Source organism: Aegilops tauschii, chromosome 1 (assembly GCF_002575655.3).
Source record: "Aegilops tauschii subsp. strangulata cultivar AL8/78 chromosome 1, Aet v6.0, whole genome shotgun sequence".
In the NCBI taxonomy this organism is placed as follows: Eukaryota; Viridiplantae; Streptophyta; class Magnoliopsida; order Poales; family Poaceae; genus Aegilops; species Aegilops tauschii.
The window spans coordinates 497,017,571-497,032,560 of NC_053035.3; the positions used below are offsets into that span (position 1 = coordinate 497,017,571).

A 14,990-nucleotide genomic window follows, 5' to 3' on the forward strand; every position below is an offset into this window, starting at 1 on the left:
AAGGAAATATGATTTGTTTTCAGACAACAACAACAACAACAAAAGAACACACACTTTCTGGTAGCATGCATGCACGCTCATGTTATTGTTAATACTCCCTCCGTTCCTAAATATAAGTCTTTTTGGAGATTATAATATGAACTACATACGAAGCAAAATAAGTGAATTTACACTCTAAACTACGTCTATATACATCAGTATATAGTTTATATTGAAATCTGTAGATAGACTTATATTTAGAAACGGAGGCAGTAGTAGTTATTCCAAGTCTTTTGCGATGAACTACCTCATGTATGACTGTACGTCCTGTTACAAAAATATATAACTGTACGTATGTCGTATGGCGGCGTTACATAGAGTGTTTTTACAGACAAGCTGCAATGTGTCCCTCGCATCCCAGGCATGCATCTTTTTGTCGTCGGCAGAGAGACAACCAAAACTAATTCTCTGGATTTGGTCGGTTCTTACAGCGCGACCTCGCCCCTTAATCCACATCACAGGACCCTAATTAATCACCCTAGACTGGTCTTCCTGCAGCATCTAGCAGTACTACCAGCAGAGACAGTCAATTAATAATAATAATCAGTTGGTTATTAACAGATCACAAATGCCTCGATTGCTTAATTAATCAATCAACAGGAAAACAACAACAGCTTGAATATTTTTTCTGGCAGGGAACCGCTTGAAGATTTGGGGATCTAGATGAATGGATTAATAATGTTGAACCAAAACATTTTTTTCCTTCCACATGCATGCATGCATGGGGCAGTCAGACCCAGACAATAATGCAGACGCAGTGCAGTGCGCAGGTGAGATGATTGATTGTTGAATATGACCACGTACCCTTGTTAAAAATAGAACAACCATATGTGTACTTCATCTCCATGACATATGTATATATACAGTGTTGAACACTCTGGCTTGCCGGTTGATTGTTAACCAGGATTCAGTAACCATGGATGTGGTCTAGTCTAGCCAGTTAACATGTTGAGCCTGTCGAATGATTTGATTATGATTTTGATTTGACCGGTCTGAGTCCAGGCCCAATCACACTCTCAGCCAGCTAGCCACGAACGTGTGTGCATGTGTGTGTGCACTGCATTTCACTTCACACATCCAGCTGATTAACCAAACCGGCTCTGTCTAATACATCCAATTAATTACTGAAACCTTGCAATGCCCAATAGAGGAAAAAACAATTAAATAGTTAAGTAGAAGAGGTCAGAAGTAGACCGGGTGCAAAGCAAGGTACATACGTAGGTAGCATTGTAGCCATGTTCCCAAGATTTGGTGCCCTTAAACAACTAGATTTGATCCGGGCCTAAACTTAATTAGCAGAGGAGGAGGCGGCCATGTGAGCGATGCCCTGCCTGCCAGGTCAGGCCTGCCTGCAGGTCAGTGAGACACTTCTGCATGCCATGCCACAACAGCTGATGATGATGATGATGATGATGATGATGATGATGATGATATCCACAGATTAATTCCCTTGCGCTGTTGTTGGAGCAATTAAGAAAAACCAGCACAGGCTCTTTCTGCTCCTTGATTAAATAGCAAGCGATTAACCAAACATGGTGTCGTTTATATTTGTAGTGGTAGTGATTAGTGAAGAACAGATGGATCTCGATAATTTATTGTGGCTGGAGAGGAGGCATGAGCAGAGAGTTTTTATTTACTAACACAGTGTACTAGACTTTAATCTTAGGCATAAGTAACTTTTTTCACCAATGACTCTTGACTCTTGACATAAGTAACTTAATCTCAGGCATAAGTGGTTCAGTCTTGACTCTTGACTTCTTGGTTAGAGAATATTTATGCATAAGTACGTTTCCTTTTTCACCAATGAAGGCACTGGAAGATGAGCCCCCTTTGCCTTGTAGTCCAGATGAATGATGACTTTCTTGGATGTTAATTGTAGGTCAAGGATTAATCCAGTGCTTTGCATCATCAGCCTAAGCATGGAAATTAATGCCTACCCATTTGAATCAAGGGCAGGTAAGCAAGAAACAAAAAATGATTGAGGTGGACAGGCTGTGTGGCTTGGTATACCTAAGCCCATGGAAATCTAGCTAGCCCCAAGAAGACACCCCACCAAGCATCAGCAGGAGCTGTCAAGCATGGCAAGAGCCAGGGAACAAGTGTGTGTTATTGGACAGTGGCTGCAGTGCAGGAGCATGTGAGCTACTAGCTTAGTGAGTGTTGAGCTTTCTTGAACATAACATAAATGTTGTTGGGGGAACAATCCTGAACCCTAAAGGAGTGTTGAAAAGCAGGTGGGGGGTGCATGCACACCTGTCCTCCTTACTCAATGCACATATGCAGATCACTCACTCACTCACCACCCCACCTGTGATGGCACCATTATTTATTCTCCTCCAAGCTCAGATGCTTCACACACAGCCTTGGGAGCAGAGAGCCACACATAAACATTGCTTCCAACTCAAGGCCTGGCTGTACTTTGTAACCTGTGATGCATGCTCCACCAGCCAGCAAACCCATATTTTGTAATATAATCAAGCAGCCCTGCATGACCTCAGATGACACCAGCAGCATCATGTGATGGATTAATGTGCATCAGGATGCATGGAGGGTCAATTGGTTCTTAATTAACTGATATAAAATGCAGGGAGGGGTAAGCCTCAAGACCATAAAACAAGGGTTGGGTCTGTGGTGAGCTGGTTATCCTCTTATTTAAATTTTGTTGTCACTGTCAGATGATCGGGCCTCAAGGGCCCGTGCAGGGAAGGGGATCCGATGAAACACCGGAGCAAGATCATTGGCCACATCAGGATCAGATTAAAGGCTGCATCCTGCATGCATGTGCAGGTTCAGTCCGTGCTCAGTCACTAACTAGATTATATATCATTTATCTTGATCTTGCATCCAGTAGATGGAACCAAACTGAAGTACTGAACAAGGGCATAGGACATAGCATAAAAATCAGCAGGGACTAGTTACTCCCAGATTAGTTGCAGCTAGCTTTTCAGTTAGCATGTCATGTGTGGTACTGTACCTATCCATCAGGGCTGTGAATGTATTAGGTATCATGGTGACATGACTTGCAAGCACTAGAATAAAATGCTGGGCAGCTATCAAGCAAGCTAGCTAGCTACCTCCAAGCCCCCAACTGGCTTGTCTGTCTTGTTGACATGTGCATATCGTAGTAAAGTGGCACACTGAAAGTTGGAGGCTTGGCCTTTTCCTACAGATCTAAGAACGGTCGACATGACATGTTCCTCTCTCCACTTTTATGTATGCCTTCTTCTTTTTTCCCTTCAGATTTCTTCCCTGAAGAGAAAGAAAGGCAGTGCAATTAATGCTCGGTGGCAAACACAGAAACCAACAATGGACGGCAGAGAGAAAATGAAAGAAAACATAATGCAAATCTCATCAAGAAACTCTAGGGCGAAAAACTCTGTCAAAAAAGCAAGCGCAAGTCGTTCCGTATATGCATTATCAGGTCGCCTTCAATTCAGATATAATTCCAGGGCAAATAGGTAGACGGATAGGGTTGCTTTTGGGGCTGGTCATGTGCTGGGAGCGTGCGTGCGTGCGCTTTGATCTCAAGGTTAATCATGCATGCAAGCAAGCAAGCAAGCAATGGGCATTGCATTGGCACGTGACTGGGGCCACGTGCATGTGTTTTTCTTCATAAAACACTGCTTGTCATTGAAGCCTGAACCCTGCAGTGGTCAGAGAGAGAGAGGGGTTAGGCCATCTCCACCGCGCGACCCCAAACGGACGTCTGTTTTTTGTCCGGATTCTGTCCGTTTGGGTAGGGATTTGGGGTCGTGTCCGGACGTGTCCTGGGATGCGGTGGCCGTGCGCCCAGCGCGCGGCCGCATCCGTTTACCCCATCCTGTCCGTCAGGGCCAGAAATGCGCATATTCTCATCAAAACTAGTTTGCACGTTTAAATATTAATTGTCTCAAATAAAAATAGTTTTACAACCCAATCAAAATTATCTCTAATAAAATAGTTTTACAACCAAATCGAAATTGTCTTGAATGACATAAAATGAACCAATACATCTATTGGTTGCCAATGTGATCCCACACGTGCTCAACCAAGTCATTTTGAAGATTCAAATGGCTGTGCCAATCACGCATCTCACGGTAGAATTGCACAAATTGTTCAAATGTGGCCAGGTCTTGGTGCAGGGGCTCAACATTTTCACCTTGATAATCAAATCCTTGGTCGAAGATACTCTCATCACGCTCGTCCTCGACGATCATGTTATGCATGATCACACAAGCAGTCATCACCTTCCAAAGCTTCCTTTCATCCCATGACAGTGCAGGGTTTCGAACGATACCCCACCGGGATTGAAGCACACCGAAAGCACGTTCCACATCCTTTCTAGCACTCTCTTGCATTTGGGCAAATCTCTTTCTCTTCTCACCTTGGGGTTTCAAGATTGTCTTCACAAAAGTTGACCACTGAGGATATATACCATCAGCTAGATAGTATCCCTTGTTGTACTAGTGGCCGTTGATCTCAAAGTTGACAGGTGGGGAGTGGCCTTCTGCAAGCCTTGCGAAGACTGGAGAACGCTGCAGCACGTTGATATCATTGTGAGAACCTGCCATGCCGAAGAAAGAATGCCATATCCAAAGATCCTGCGAAGCCACCGCTTCTAATATGACAGTGCACGCGTTGACATGCCCCTTGTACTGGCCCTGCCAAGCAAATGGACAGTTCTTCCACTCCCAGTGCATACAATCTATGCTGCCTGGCATGCCTGGAAAGCCTCTAGCTGCGTTGCTCGCCAACAATCTCTCTGTATCAGCGGCAGTTGGCTGCCTCAAGTACTCTGGGCCAAACACCTCGATCACAGCCTGGCAAAACTTGTACATTGACATCAGACATGTTGTCTCACTCATACGCACATACTCATCCACCAGATCGCCTGGAATTCCATATGCAAGCATGCGGATGGCCGCGGTGCATTTCTGGTAAGAGGAGAATCCAAGCTTGCCAAGGGCATCCGTCTTGCACTCGAAGTATGGGTCATGAGCAACCACTCCCTCTCAGATATGATTGAACACATGCCTTGCCATACGAAAACGGCGACGAAATTTATCCGTCTTGAAGAGTGGGGTGTTGGCAAAGTAATCGGCATAGAGCAGGGCGTGGCCTCTCTCCCTGTTGCGGTTCAGGTTGGGAGCACGGCCAGGGAGTGACCCCCTGTACCGAGGAAGCTGCCGTTGAATATGGTCGTGAACGACCAGTGCAGCCACCACAAGATCTTCATCATCCGATTACGAATCGTCCGATGAACAAAGGAAGTGATGGAAGAAAAACTCGTCTCCACTGTCCATACGTTTGTTGGCAAAATGTCGAACACCTTGCGGTCGTGGTGGCGAAGAGGCCGCGATGATCACCTCGACGCAGCAGGGGTGGTTGCCGGCCGGCTACTGGCCGCTCTGGAGCTCTCGTCGGAATTTGCCTCGGCCGCCGTGGTACGTCGCTGGCAGTCGTGTCCCCTCTGCCACCGGCAAGGACGGCGACGGCCAAACCTCCTCCGATCGACGGCCAAAACTACGGCGAAAGCGCGGGCGTGGTGGCGGCCATGTCGAGACGTGGTTTGGTATGGACGGCGGGGGGCTGCGCGGTGAGGAGGCGGCCGGAGAATAGCGGCGGCGCTGGCGGCGGGGCGGGGCGGGGAGAGAGGGTGAAGCGTTGGGAGCGGAGGGACTGCTAGTGTCCCCGACAGGCGGGCCACGGGAGGGGGGGGGGGGGGGGGACAAGAGGCCGCGCGTTGGGCCGCGCTATTCGTCCGTTTTACCCCAAACGGACGCACCTGGACAAGATAGGGTCGCGCGGTGGAGTTGGCCTTACTATAGCTAGATGAAAAGTGATCGATGTGGATATGGTTAAGGGAGGAGGAGGATGAGAAGAAGATGACAAGGGAGGAGTGCCAGTGCAGTGCCTTTGCCTTTTCATTCACGCACGGGCACGGGACCCCCTACCCCTACCCCAACCCTTATCCACAACCCTTCTACCTTCCTATGCCCACTCTACTTTATCTATCCTGGCATGCATGCTCATGCTTGCAGACAGTCTCTCACTCACTCCAAGCTCATGATGCTGAAACTTATGTAGATATATGCATGGGCATTGATGTGTGTAGCTCCAAACTAACTGTACGTATTACTGCATCTCTGTGACTGCGTGTGTGCTTGCTTTGAAATCAGTACATTGTACGCAACAAGACTGATTTCCCATTACAACTAAGACGCACATCAGATGATCAGCAGTGCAAGTATGTACACTTGTACATGCTCATTGCCCTGCCCTGCACTGCATGCTATCTATGCATCTGTGCGTGTGTGAGCCGAGGTCACACCCCATACCTGACGATGGATTTGCACCGATCACTCGTCGCCATGTGACACGACAAACCAGCTCCTTGCCATGTTCGCCGTGTCTGTCACATGAAACCAATGCACTGCACACCAACAGCAACACACGTAGGTAGGCTTAGCTTAGCATCAGCTAGCTGGTTTCGTTTAGGTAGGCACAAAGGTCCTCTCGTCCCTCCGTAACCATAAGCCTTGTAGGTAGGAGGAGTAGAGTGGGCAGGGGCTGCACTGTAGCATGGTCAATGTCCCGCGTGCACAAGCAAACGATTCTCCAGCACAGTGCGCAATGCATGCACTGCACGCCCACCCTCGGCCACAACCCAAAACTCCATGTACGCTGGCCGCATTATTTGAATTATTATCTCCTTGCTCTCATCTCACACTCTCGTGTCTCTAGCTAGCACCATGCATGCATGCATGCATGATGCATGTGATGTGAGGGCCGGCCATGCCATGCCATGCGTCCATCTCCATCCCGCTGTCCCTGTCCGGCCGGCCTGTGACAAATGGCTGGCTGGCCGGCCGGCCGGATCAATCATCCTCCCTGTGCCGTGGCCGCGAGGGCACTGCCTCCTACCAGCTCGACGAGGGGCCGCAGCCGTCGGTGACCCGACCGACGGCCCAGATCGGCCGACGGCAGCGTCCAGCAAGACCCTCATCGGGAGAAGAAACTCATTGGCAGCGTCATTGTTTGTTGCTATTCGTCGTCTTAACGACACAGGGCATTTCTTTCTGGCCAGTGAAGAAAAATCGTCGTCGTCGACGATTCGATCAATCAGGGGCGGAGCCAGGATTTTGGACATAGATCGGGTCAACGCGATCGAGGAGGCCCCGTTTGGAAGTTGGAACGCGGGAGCTTTCCGCGACCACTATGCCAAGTTAAGCTGGAGTATGGATCTGAACTACTCCTTCGGAAGATATGGACGCATACGCCCAGTTGCAACTTGCAAGGCAAGGTCAACCTCTCACATCAATGCAGACCTTGGCTAGATGCTGTGCCATGCCATGCCATATTGCCATGCATGGATCAAGGTGAAGACCATGTGTCCATATGTGATGCTAGTGAGGAAGAAGCTGGCTGCATGCACTTCCACTTGCACTAGAACTGCAGCCACAACATGGGCATCTTGCTTGGCCTTCTTTCTTCCCATGATGGTGGCGCCAAGATTAGGAACTGAAGCCCTGCCCACCACAGGAGGACTGAGTGATCAAGTGACATATTTTGGTCATGTCATGTGCTCCACTGCGTAAGCCACAACAGCAAGTGCTGCTGCCACATGTCGTCTTTTTTTTTTGGCAGGACAACAGCATTACAAAAAACATAGTAGTTAAGATTGTCACAGGAATGAAGGAAACATTACTACATTCTAGGATAGAAACTCTTCAGTGATGAAGCAAAGCACCAAGCAGGTACCATCCATTGATGGGCACTCTCTGGTTACAGGCCTAATCAGCTTGTAACAAGGAAAGGTTTGGGCCTTGTACTTGGTATCTGAATGGATGAGTCCCATGGTACAGAGCAGTTGAGTGCTACAGGCTGTGATGTCCATACACATGACGCCCATTTGTTACAGGCTGCTCAATCCACCAATTTTCTGGAATCAACTGAACTGCCTTTGCAAACACAAGGCATCAGAAACATACAGAGAAACAAAGCCATTACTAAAAAAAAGTCCACAAATTTGAAGCCGCACTGGCCTAAACCACGCCGAGCTAAAAGAGGGGGCACGTAACACGATCACGCCTGCAAACCCGAAAAACCTATACAACACTCATCCAGGTCCAGTATCCTACCTAGCCCTAGCAACTGAAAAAAGTAAGCCCTTCTTTTAACACTGAGCAACCAAGGACTAAAACTGAGGGGAAAGAAAAACGAATCAACGTAACATTCTGCAAAGACCCTAGCACGTGCGACGAAATCTTTTCCTGTGAATCCCTTGACAACACCAATTTGCTAGCTACCTTAGCCCTAGCAAATTGCGCCTTGTAGCGAGCTTGTGGAGTAGATCCTACAAGATGTTGGGCACCTGCGCCGAGAGCCTTTCCTGCAGCTCTCTCATCTTCGAGCAGAGCTCCACCTTCTGCTCCTTGTAGCTCTGGAGCAGGAAGTCCTTCCCTTCTATCACCTCCTTCAGCTCGCCGACCTCTCTCTTGAGCATCTCCACCCTCTCTGCCTCACCATTCCTCTTCTCAACACCGATACAGTGCAGCTCAGGGTCATCAATGCTGCTATCAGCGTAGCCATTCGCATGCCCATTGGCAGCATCTGGTTGCCAGTTTCCAGCTTGCAAAGGCTTGTCGCGGGAGAGTGCTTCTGCCACACAATGGTCCGCGATGATCTTCCTTAGCTGCTGGATCTCCCTCTCGGATTCGAACAGATCTCGATTGGCACCATCCAGCTGGGACTGCAAATTGGCGGCCTGCGTTTCCTCGATGCTGAGAGAGTTCTTGAGATCAGCTATCTGTGCTTGCATCTCCATGATCATCTCATCACGTCTCCTGAGGTGCTGTCTCAACTTCTGTATGACCTCTCTCTTGATATAAATGTCAGATCCTGATTCTGAAACACAAGGAGAGCCAGAACTGTTTGAGTACTGCAATGGTCTGCGATGATCTTCAAGCCGGTCAGGCGATGATGTCCACATGACGCCACTGTTCTCTTTGCTTGATTCTGGCCCTGGTATCTTTGCAAGAGGAAGGGAGGGTTCATCAGGTTTCGATAAAGAACTTGCAGGTCCTTGCTTGATTTCCACTCCACCATCTGCAATTCCCGCACATAACAACCAACGGTTAACATTGTTTCTGCCTTTTTGCAACAACTGTTAAGTCATAAATAAAAATAGCAAGACAGCATCCTGTGTTAGCCCAGTCAAGGGTGTAACAGTGCAATTTAACAATGCTAAACCCGCTATATAGCCACTTTGTCAGTATACTGCCAGTTTGTGGATTAATTTTTTGCTTCATGGCTAGTACTCATGGATTATGTTCAAGGTATGGAAGATTACATAACTGTAATCTCATAATCCAATGACGCAATGATAGTTAATGACATCAACTGCGTTACTGTATTTACAATGCCAGCTGAAAAAACTCAAGACTGCAGACTGCAAAGTTTGCTGCAACCTCATGAATACTCGGCAACAGAGCATAAATTAAGCTGTAGTACAAGTTACCTGAGACACAGCAGTAGCAATTGGTTTCATCATCAAACCGGTACAGATTGGAGTGTAGTTCACAAGCTCCAGGTCTTCTTTTGGCTGCAAATTCAGATAGTCAGCACTCAGCAGACTGCACATATGACTGCAATTAGAACTAGAACTGCAAATGGGAGCATCAGACCTCTGGATGTACTATTTTGCTTCTTGGTATCAAACATCTGCTTCAGCTTGCACCCAAGTCTGACCGAGAGCGTGCTAACCAGAACTCCTCCTGCGACAAGAACCCAGCTCGGCCCTTCTCCCTGGGCATGGCTAACTCTCCCCGCCTTCTGCACGCTCCCATTAGTCTTGGAGGACCTCATCCTAAGAACAGCTTGACCTAGACAGACATGTACGCATCACAACATGTCAACCATCATGGTTCCCATGTAGTACAGGAAAAAAGAATGGTACATTTCGCCCACACAAATACAGAAAAGGAAGTGCGAAGGCCGCTATCCGATCTTAGTCTCGCCCATACAAATATGGATCACAGTGGTAAGAAAAGATCATGCTGCTGCTGCTACTTCAGCAGCAACAGCAATATGCAAATATGGATCACAGGGGTAAAACAGCAACAGCAACAGCAATTTTTGTTGCAGTGAACTGAATTACACGACCCAAGTGAGTGAACTGGGCAGATAACACGGGCATCTCGCTTGGCATTCAAGTCTGAGGGTGGCGTGTACATGAGTGAAATGGAGGACCACACCACACATGTACAAATGCATCCTAGGTTTCTTTTTTGGGTGCATCCTAGATTTCTGACCAAGAGGGGTTGCATCTAAGCAAGAGGAGTTGCATCTCCGTCGAGTCTGGCGGCTCGGGATCTCACTGCCACAGTAATAATCCATCCATCCATGGAGGGAGCTAGCTCGAGAAACGACGGCGGCGGCCAGCTAGCTCTAAGGATAATCACAGCCATCCCCACGGTTCCTAGAACCCTAACGGCGCCGACTCCTGCTCCTCTCGGCGGCGCTAATGGCGCGCCCCGCGCATCAGCCGGCCATTTCCAGCCAGACGGGACCTGGCGCTACTGGATCTGGGGAGGTTACGGGGCGAGGAGGGGTCTCACCACTCACCAGACGGTCGCCCTATCGGTCGGCGGCTGCTCCGGCAGCTCCCGTGTGTCCGCCCGGTGCACGGACGCCGTGGACCTGCCCCGCCGATCGCCCGCCCGCCGCCGCCGACGCCGCCACCTGGCGAGAGTTGGGGGAGTGAGGGCTCTGAGCGGAGGGAGAGACGACTGGAGGGGCTGGTTGGGATTTCGGCCTGCGTTATGTTGGGCCTGGGCCGGGCTGAGGAGAACCATCGAGCCCTTCGCTGAAAAGTAGGTGTCGGCTAGCTTTTAGGCACCACCCCTCAAAAAAAAGGCTGGCTTTTAGGCCAGAGAAAGATACTAATCTCACTAAAAAAATAATGGTGCCTCACTAAAAAAATTAAAATATCCTAAAAAATTAATGCCCCTAAAAAATTAAAAAATAATTTTACTAAAAAATTAAAAGACATTAACCAAAAAGATGCAATTCTCTCAAAAAATAAAAGGCAAAATAATTCAATTCACTTGATAACAGAAGAAAAAGAATAGAATCATCAAAGAGTAGGCGAAAAGCGCCTTCCAAAAATGGACAATGGTTAATGATTGGTTAAATATAATATCTGTCTCTCTTTGTAGAGAATTTGTAAGAGAATCTTATGGAGTAGTACAATTGTACTACTACATGCGAGGCTATATATTGTCAATGCATGAAAATGCATGGTGATTTTTGTCTGTTCAGCTCAAATCATGGCAAAGAAAACACACAAGTTCACAGTCTGTTACACATCATCACTTGACTGATCATCCACACAGAGGGGCCAAAAAAACAATGTAACCAGCCTACACAACACAAGAGCTCACAGCCTGTTACAGACACCATCACTTGACTGGTCATCATCCACAGTGGCCAACTAAAGCAAGACATCATCAACATCAATGTAAGAAGTCCATGAATGGATAAATGCTACCCTGCTGCCTGTGCAGGTTCTTCAGGTGTCGCCGCAGGGGAGCCCATCCTTGCAAGGCGAGTGAAGCTCCTTCATCCGGACTGAGGGAACCCCAGGCTCCGTCGCCAAGTCCACCTCGGCTCGCCTCTCCACCGCCCTTCTCCTTGCGACCGCCGGCTTAAGCAGCCCTCCTCCACCTCTTGTCCGTGAGCTTATCACGATCTCGAGCTCCTTCTTGCGGCCGTGCCACTTCGATCATGAAAAGAGAATAAGAGTTTGGAATTGGTGTCAGGAAAAGATGAAGATAAAAAAAACTGTGTAGCGTGCAGCAGCATGCTTCAATGGGTGCAAGGTGTAAGACCAAATGGTGAATGGATCTACATTTTGGGGGCATTCTAATAAAACAAAAATGATTTAAATAATTATGACAGTGGCTGATGGACCTTTTTTCTGACAAAGGAATTCAGATTATGTCACCAACCATCTCTGTAAGGCGGGAGTACTGCAAGCAAAAAGTAACAAGCCTAAAGGCTTTAGGATAATCAGAAATGTATTAGGATGTAAATGTCTATATAGGCTTGATCACAATAGTATTAGGACATAAATGTCTGTATTTATGGCATTCTCATAAAACAGAACCGATCTAAATAGTTAGGACAATTATGAACCTGTTTCAGATCAAAACAAAATAGCTTCAGATTATGTAACTAGCCATCACTGTAAACAGAGGGTCGGAAAAGTATTAGGACATAAATGTCAGAAACGTGTGAGGACGCAATGCAGACAAATATAGGAAATGTCCATTACCTTGGTTAGCCTCTCTTTAAGCTTTGGTCTTGTGGATGCCAACACCCGTCTCGGCTGAGCATCTGACTTTTGCAGCACCAGCTTCTCAGGTTTCGCCTTCTTTGTTCTTTTAGTCAGTAGCTCTATTTTCTCTGCTGCTTGAAGCTTCTTGGCAACAATTTTTGTCACCACCCTTTTAAGCTTCTTGGTTACCCGTTCTTTCTCTTTGTTCCATAGGAACACAGACATCATCTCAGACTGTATCTTGTCATAGCTGTCCCAGTCCAGCTTATCTTGCCCGTGGTCACCTTCTTTCGCTGCCTCAGCGATACTATCTGACCATATACGAAGGATCATCTGTTTTGACCTGACAGAAATCATTCTCCTCTCCCATACCTTTCTCAGCGCGGCGCTTATTTTGTCTTTGCTCGATTGTCTGAAATATGATCAAACAGAATTTCAGAGCTACTCCCTCTGTCCCATAATATAAGAACGTTTTTGACATATACACCTTAAAATAACAGAAACATGTATTTACGATTTACCTATGCAACTGACGGTGTCCTAGCATTTTCTTCTTAACCTGGGATAACAAAAGGAAAAAAGGAGAGCAACTGGCTTGAATTTTCAGAGACTTCACAGACCATAACAAGAGTAGTTTTATTCTTTGCCAGATGCAAAAAACGGTTTCTTACATGACATCACCTTGGGATCTCTCAGAGCCTCGATAGTGCCCTGCTTGATGCGCTGCCTGTGCTCTACAACACAAGAGAGAATGTATTACTCCTCCAGATTGTACTGTCATGGCATATACTGCTTGTGTACCACATTGTCATGCACAACTGTTTCGCCGAGGTAAAAAATTCTTGTCAAGAGCGTGGCCGACATACCTTGGGTTAATTTCCTTCCTTTGGTCCAGGGAGCCTTCCCCTTGTTTGCAGCACTAATCTTTCGTCTTCTTTCGATTTCCTTCTCTGACAAACCACCGGGGTAGGCACTGCCTAATTCCAGATTTGATGGTGGACAATCGTCTTGCACTTGCCCCATCATATCGCCCTGCTTGGCTGAAAATGCAGAAGAACAAATATGGGCCCATCGTTCATCCATGTCGCCGGATGGTCGTCCTGTGCAAGCCAGTGTTCTGAAGGATGGCCAGGGCGAAACAAGCCCTCGATGCTGTATTGACTGATCAAGGCGCCGAATTCCTTTCTGCTCCGACGACACGCGGCGCTTGCAGCACGCAAGCTGGACTGTTCTGTACCCGGTAGCAGCAGCCCACTGGAAGGCCTCGGAACGCATGGTCGCCCTGTATGTGCCATTTGGTTCAGTAAGCATTCAGGTTTTTTGTTCACTGGAAAAATTCAGTAGAAAACGACAGCCTTGCCGTCGAGTTACAGTAGGAGGCTGAGCCGATGTCAATGTGTTCATTCACAAATGCAGTGAAGAAGGGGAACTAACTAGGCAGCACCTGTACGTATGCACAATTTGGTGCAGTGAGCGTTCAGGTTCGTTGTTCACTGAAGAAATCCAGCAGGACTCTGACACGACAGCCGAGTTACTTACAGTAGGAAGATGAACTGATGTCAAGATATTCATTTACAAGGGCAGTGGGGAAGGCGAGCTACTATAAGTGCAGTACTAGGCAGCAACGAAGTAAATGGAACGGAGCCTGAGCATCCGAAGTGAGCAGTGTAGAGAAGAGAGAGAGAAACAAGGAGAAAGGGTAGGGGATGTTGGGAGTATACCTGGCACAATGCGCGGCCGCAGCCATGGATTTCGTGGGGAGGGAGGGCCTAGGTCAGTAGGAGCAAACAGTGCGGCCTGAGCCGGAGGGGAGAGCAGGCAGGCTAGAGGAACTCGCCGGCGGCGGCAGCGGCCTGAGCCGGAGGGGAGTGGAGGAACTGGTCGGGCAGTGGATAGGAATAGGATACTCTTCGATGAGGCATCTTGGGCCTGTCGCCTGTGTGTGCGTATATGCATATGCGTCCATTCTGGGCTAACAAACTGGGCCTGTAATCCATAGCCAGACGACTCCTCGATTTTTTTTTCTTGATCATCATATATGATGAGGAGTCTGTGTATATGCATATGCCTTCATTTGGATAGGATGCCCTTTGATTTTTCGATAAAGGGAGTTTTTAGTAACTCAAAATGTAGCATCAAGCGGATACATAACATGATGGCCGACACCTAGAACAAACTAAGAGACGATAAAAAGCTGAAATATCGACAATAGTAGAGTCATATAGGACCGATACTATACCTATGTCGAATGAGGTGGTGGACCGATCCAGAGATTATGCTGTCACCCATGTTGGGTAAAAACCTCCCTGGCCACCTGCTCCAACCACATACATACCGGCTTGAACTGTGGATGACATTGCGTTCGGTATAGCGTAGACCACGTACGAAGCGAGTGCGTACAATAGAAAATAACCTATAAAGAGGGAGGAATCCCCCCCCCCCCACCCCACCCTAAAAAACCTAATAATTTCTACATAGCCAAAATCGCCCATAATACTGTTGAATTGTACGTTGGTTTACTGTCTGATGTGGGGAGGTGCAACAATGAATCTTTTCAATACCTCAAGGACTGAATATGGGCGAAGGCGCAAGGGTGGATTGATAAGTCTATGCCATCCTTGGGAAAATAAAT

At 47.6% G+C, this 14,990-nt stretch overlaps 2 protein-coding genes and 1 pseudogene across 4 annotated transcripts; all 3 read right to left on the bottom strand.

The window, feature by feature from the left end:
- Window positions 1-4,031: 4,031 nt before the first annotated feature.
- LOC141039205 (uncharacterized) lies at window positions 4,032-6,391 on the bottom strand (annotated as a pseudogene).
- A 1,615-nt stretch (window positions 6,392-8,006) lies between these two features.
- Window positions 8,007-10,849, bottom strand: LOC109762110 (uncharacterized). Of its 2 annotated transcripts, none has more exons than XM_020320929.4 (4): window positions 10,645-10,849; window positions 9,705-9,902; window positions 9,539-9,622; window positions 8,007-9,126 (listed from the first exon to the last, which is right to left on the bottom strand). In XM_020320929.4, exons 2-4 carry the CDS (start codon window positions 9,883-9,885, stop codon window positions 8,375-8,377), a joined length of 1,017 nt encoding a protein of 338 aa, XP_020176518.1. In that variant the 5' UTR covers window positions 9,886-9,902; window positions 10,645-10,849; the 3' UTR covers window positions 8,007-8,374. The 2 variants fall into 2 exon arrangements, with proteins under 2 accessions (XP_020176518.1, XP_020176519.1); XM_020320930.4 differs by having other exon boundaries at window positions 10,638-10,836.
- A 447-nt stretch (window positions 10,850-11,296) lies between these two features.
- On the bottom strand, window positions 11,297-14,315 carry LOC109762114 (uncharacterized). Of its 2 annotated transcripts, XM_020320936.3 has the most exons (7): window positions 14,080-14,315; window positions 13,225-13,640; window positions 13,040-13,092; window positions 12,880-12,917; window positions 12,356-12,770; window positions 11,992-12,050; window positions 11,297-11,797 (listed from the first exon to the last, which is right to left on the bottom strand). In XM_020320936.3, the coding sequence occupies exons 1-6, from the start codon at window positions 14,103-14,105 to the stop codon at window positions 12,012-12,014; spliced, it is 987 nt and encodes a 328-aa protein (XP_020176525.1). In that variant the 5' UTR covers window positions 14,106-14,315; the 3' UTR covers window positions 11,297-11,797; window positions 11,992-12,011. The 2 variants fall into 2 exon arrangements, with proteins under 2 accessions (XP_020176525.1, XP_020176523.1); XM_020320934.3 differs by lacking the exon at window positions 11,992-12,050.
- Window positions 14,316-14,990: the final 675 nt, after the last annotated feature.

What these genes read in the sequence shown, in the direction of transcription:
- LOC109762110 (XM_020320929.4), bottom strand. Translation starts at nt 9,885, where the DNA reads ATGAGGTCCTCCAAGACTAATGGGAGCGTGCAGAAGGCGGGGAGAGTT. An exon ending in GCAAAATAGTACATCCAGAG is followed by an intron (nt 9,623 to 9,704) that starts GTCTGATGCTCC and finishes CTGAATTTGCAG; the next exon opens with CCAAAAGAAGACCTGGAGCT. An exon ending in TTGCTACTGCTGTGTCTCAG is followed by an intron (nt 9,127 to 9,538) that starts GTAACTTGTACT and finishes CGGGAATTGCAG; the next exon opens with ATGGTGGAGTGGAAATCAAG.
- LOC109762114 (XM_020320934.3), bottom strand. Translation starts at nt 14,105, where the DNA reads ATGGCTGCGGCCGCGCATTGTGCCAG. An exon ending in AGGAAGGAAATTAACCCAAG is followed by an intron (nt 13,093 to 13,224) that starts GTATGTCGGCCA and finishes CTTGTGTTGTAG; the next exon opens with AGCACAGGCAGCGCATCAAG. An exon ending in AGGCTCTGAGAGATCCCAAG is followed by an intron (nt 12,918 to 13,039) that starts GTGATGTCATGT and finishes TTGTTATCCCAG; the next exon opens with GTTAAGAAGAAAATGCTAGG.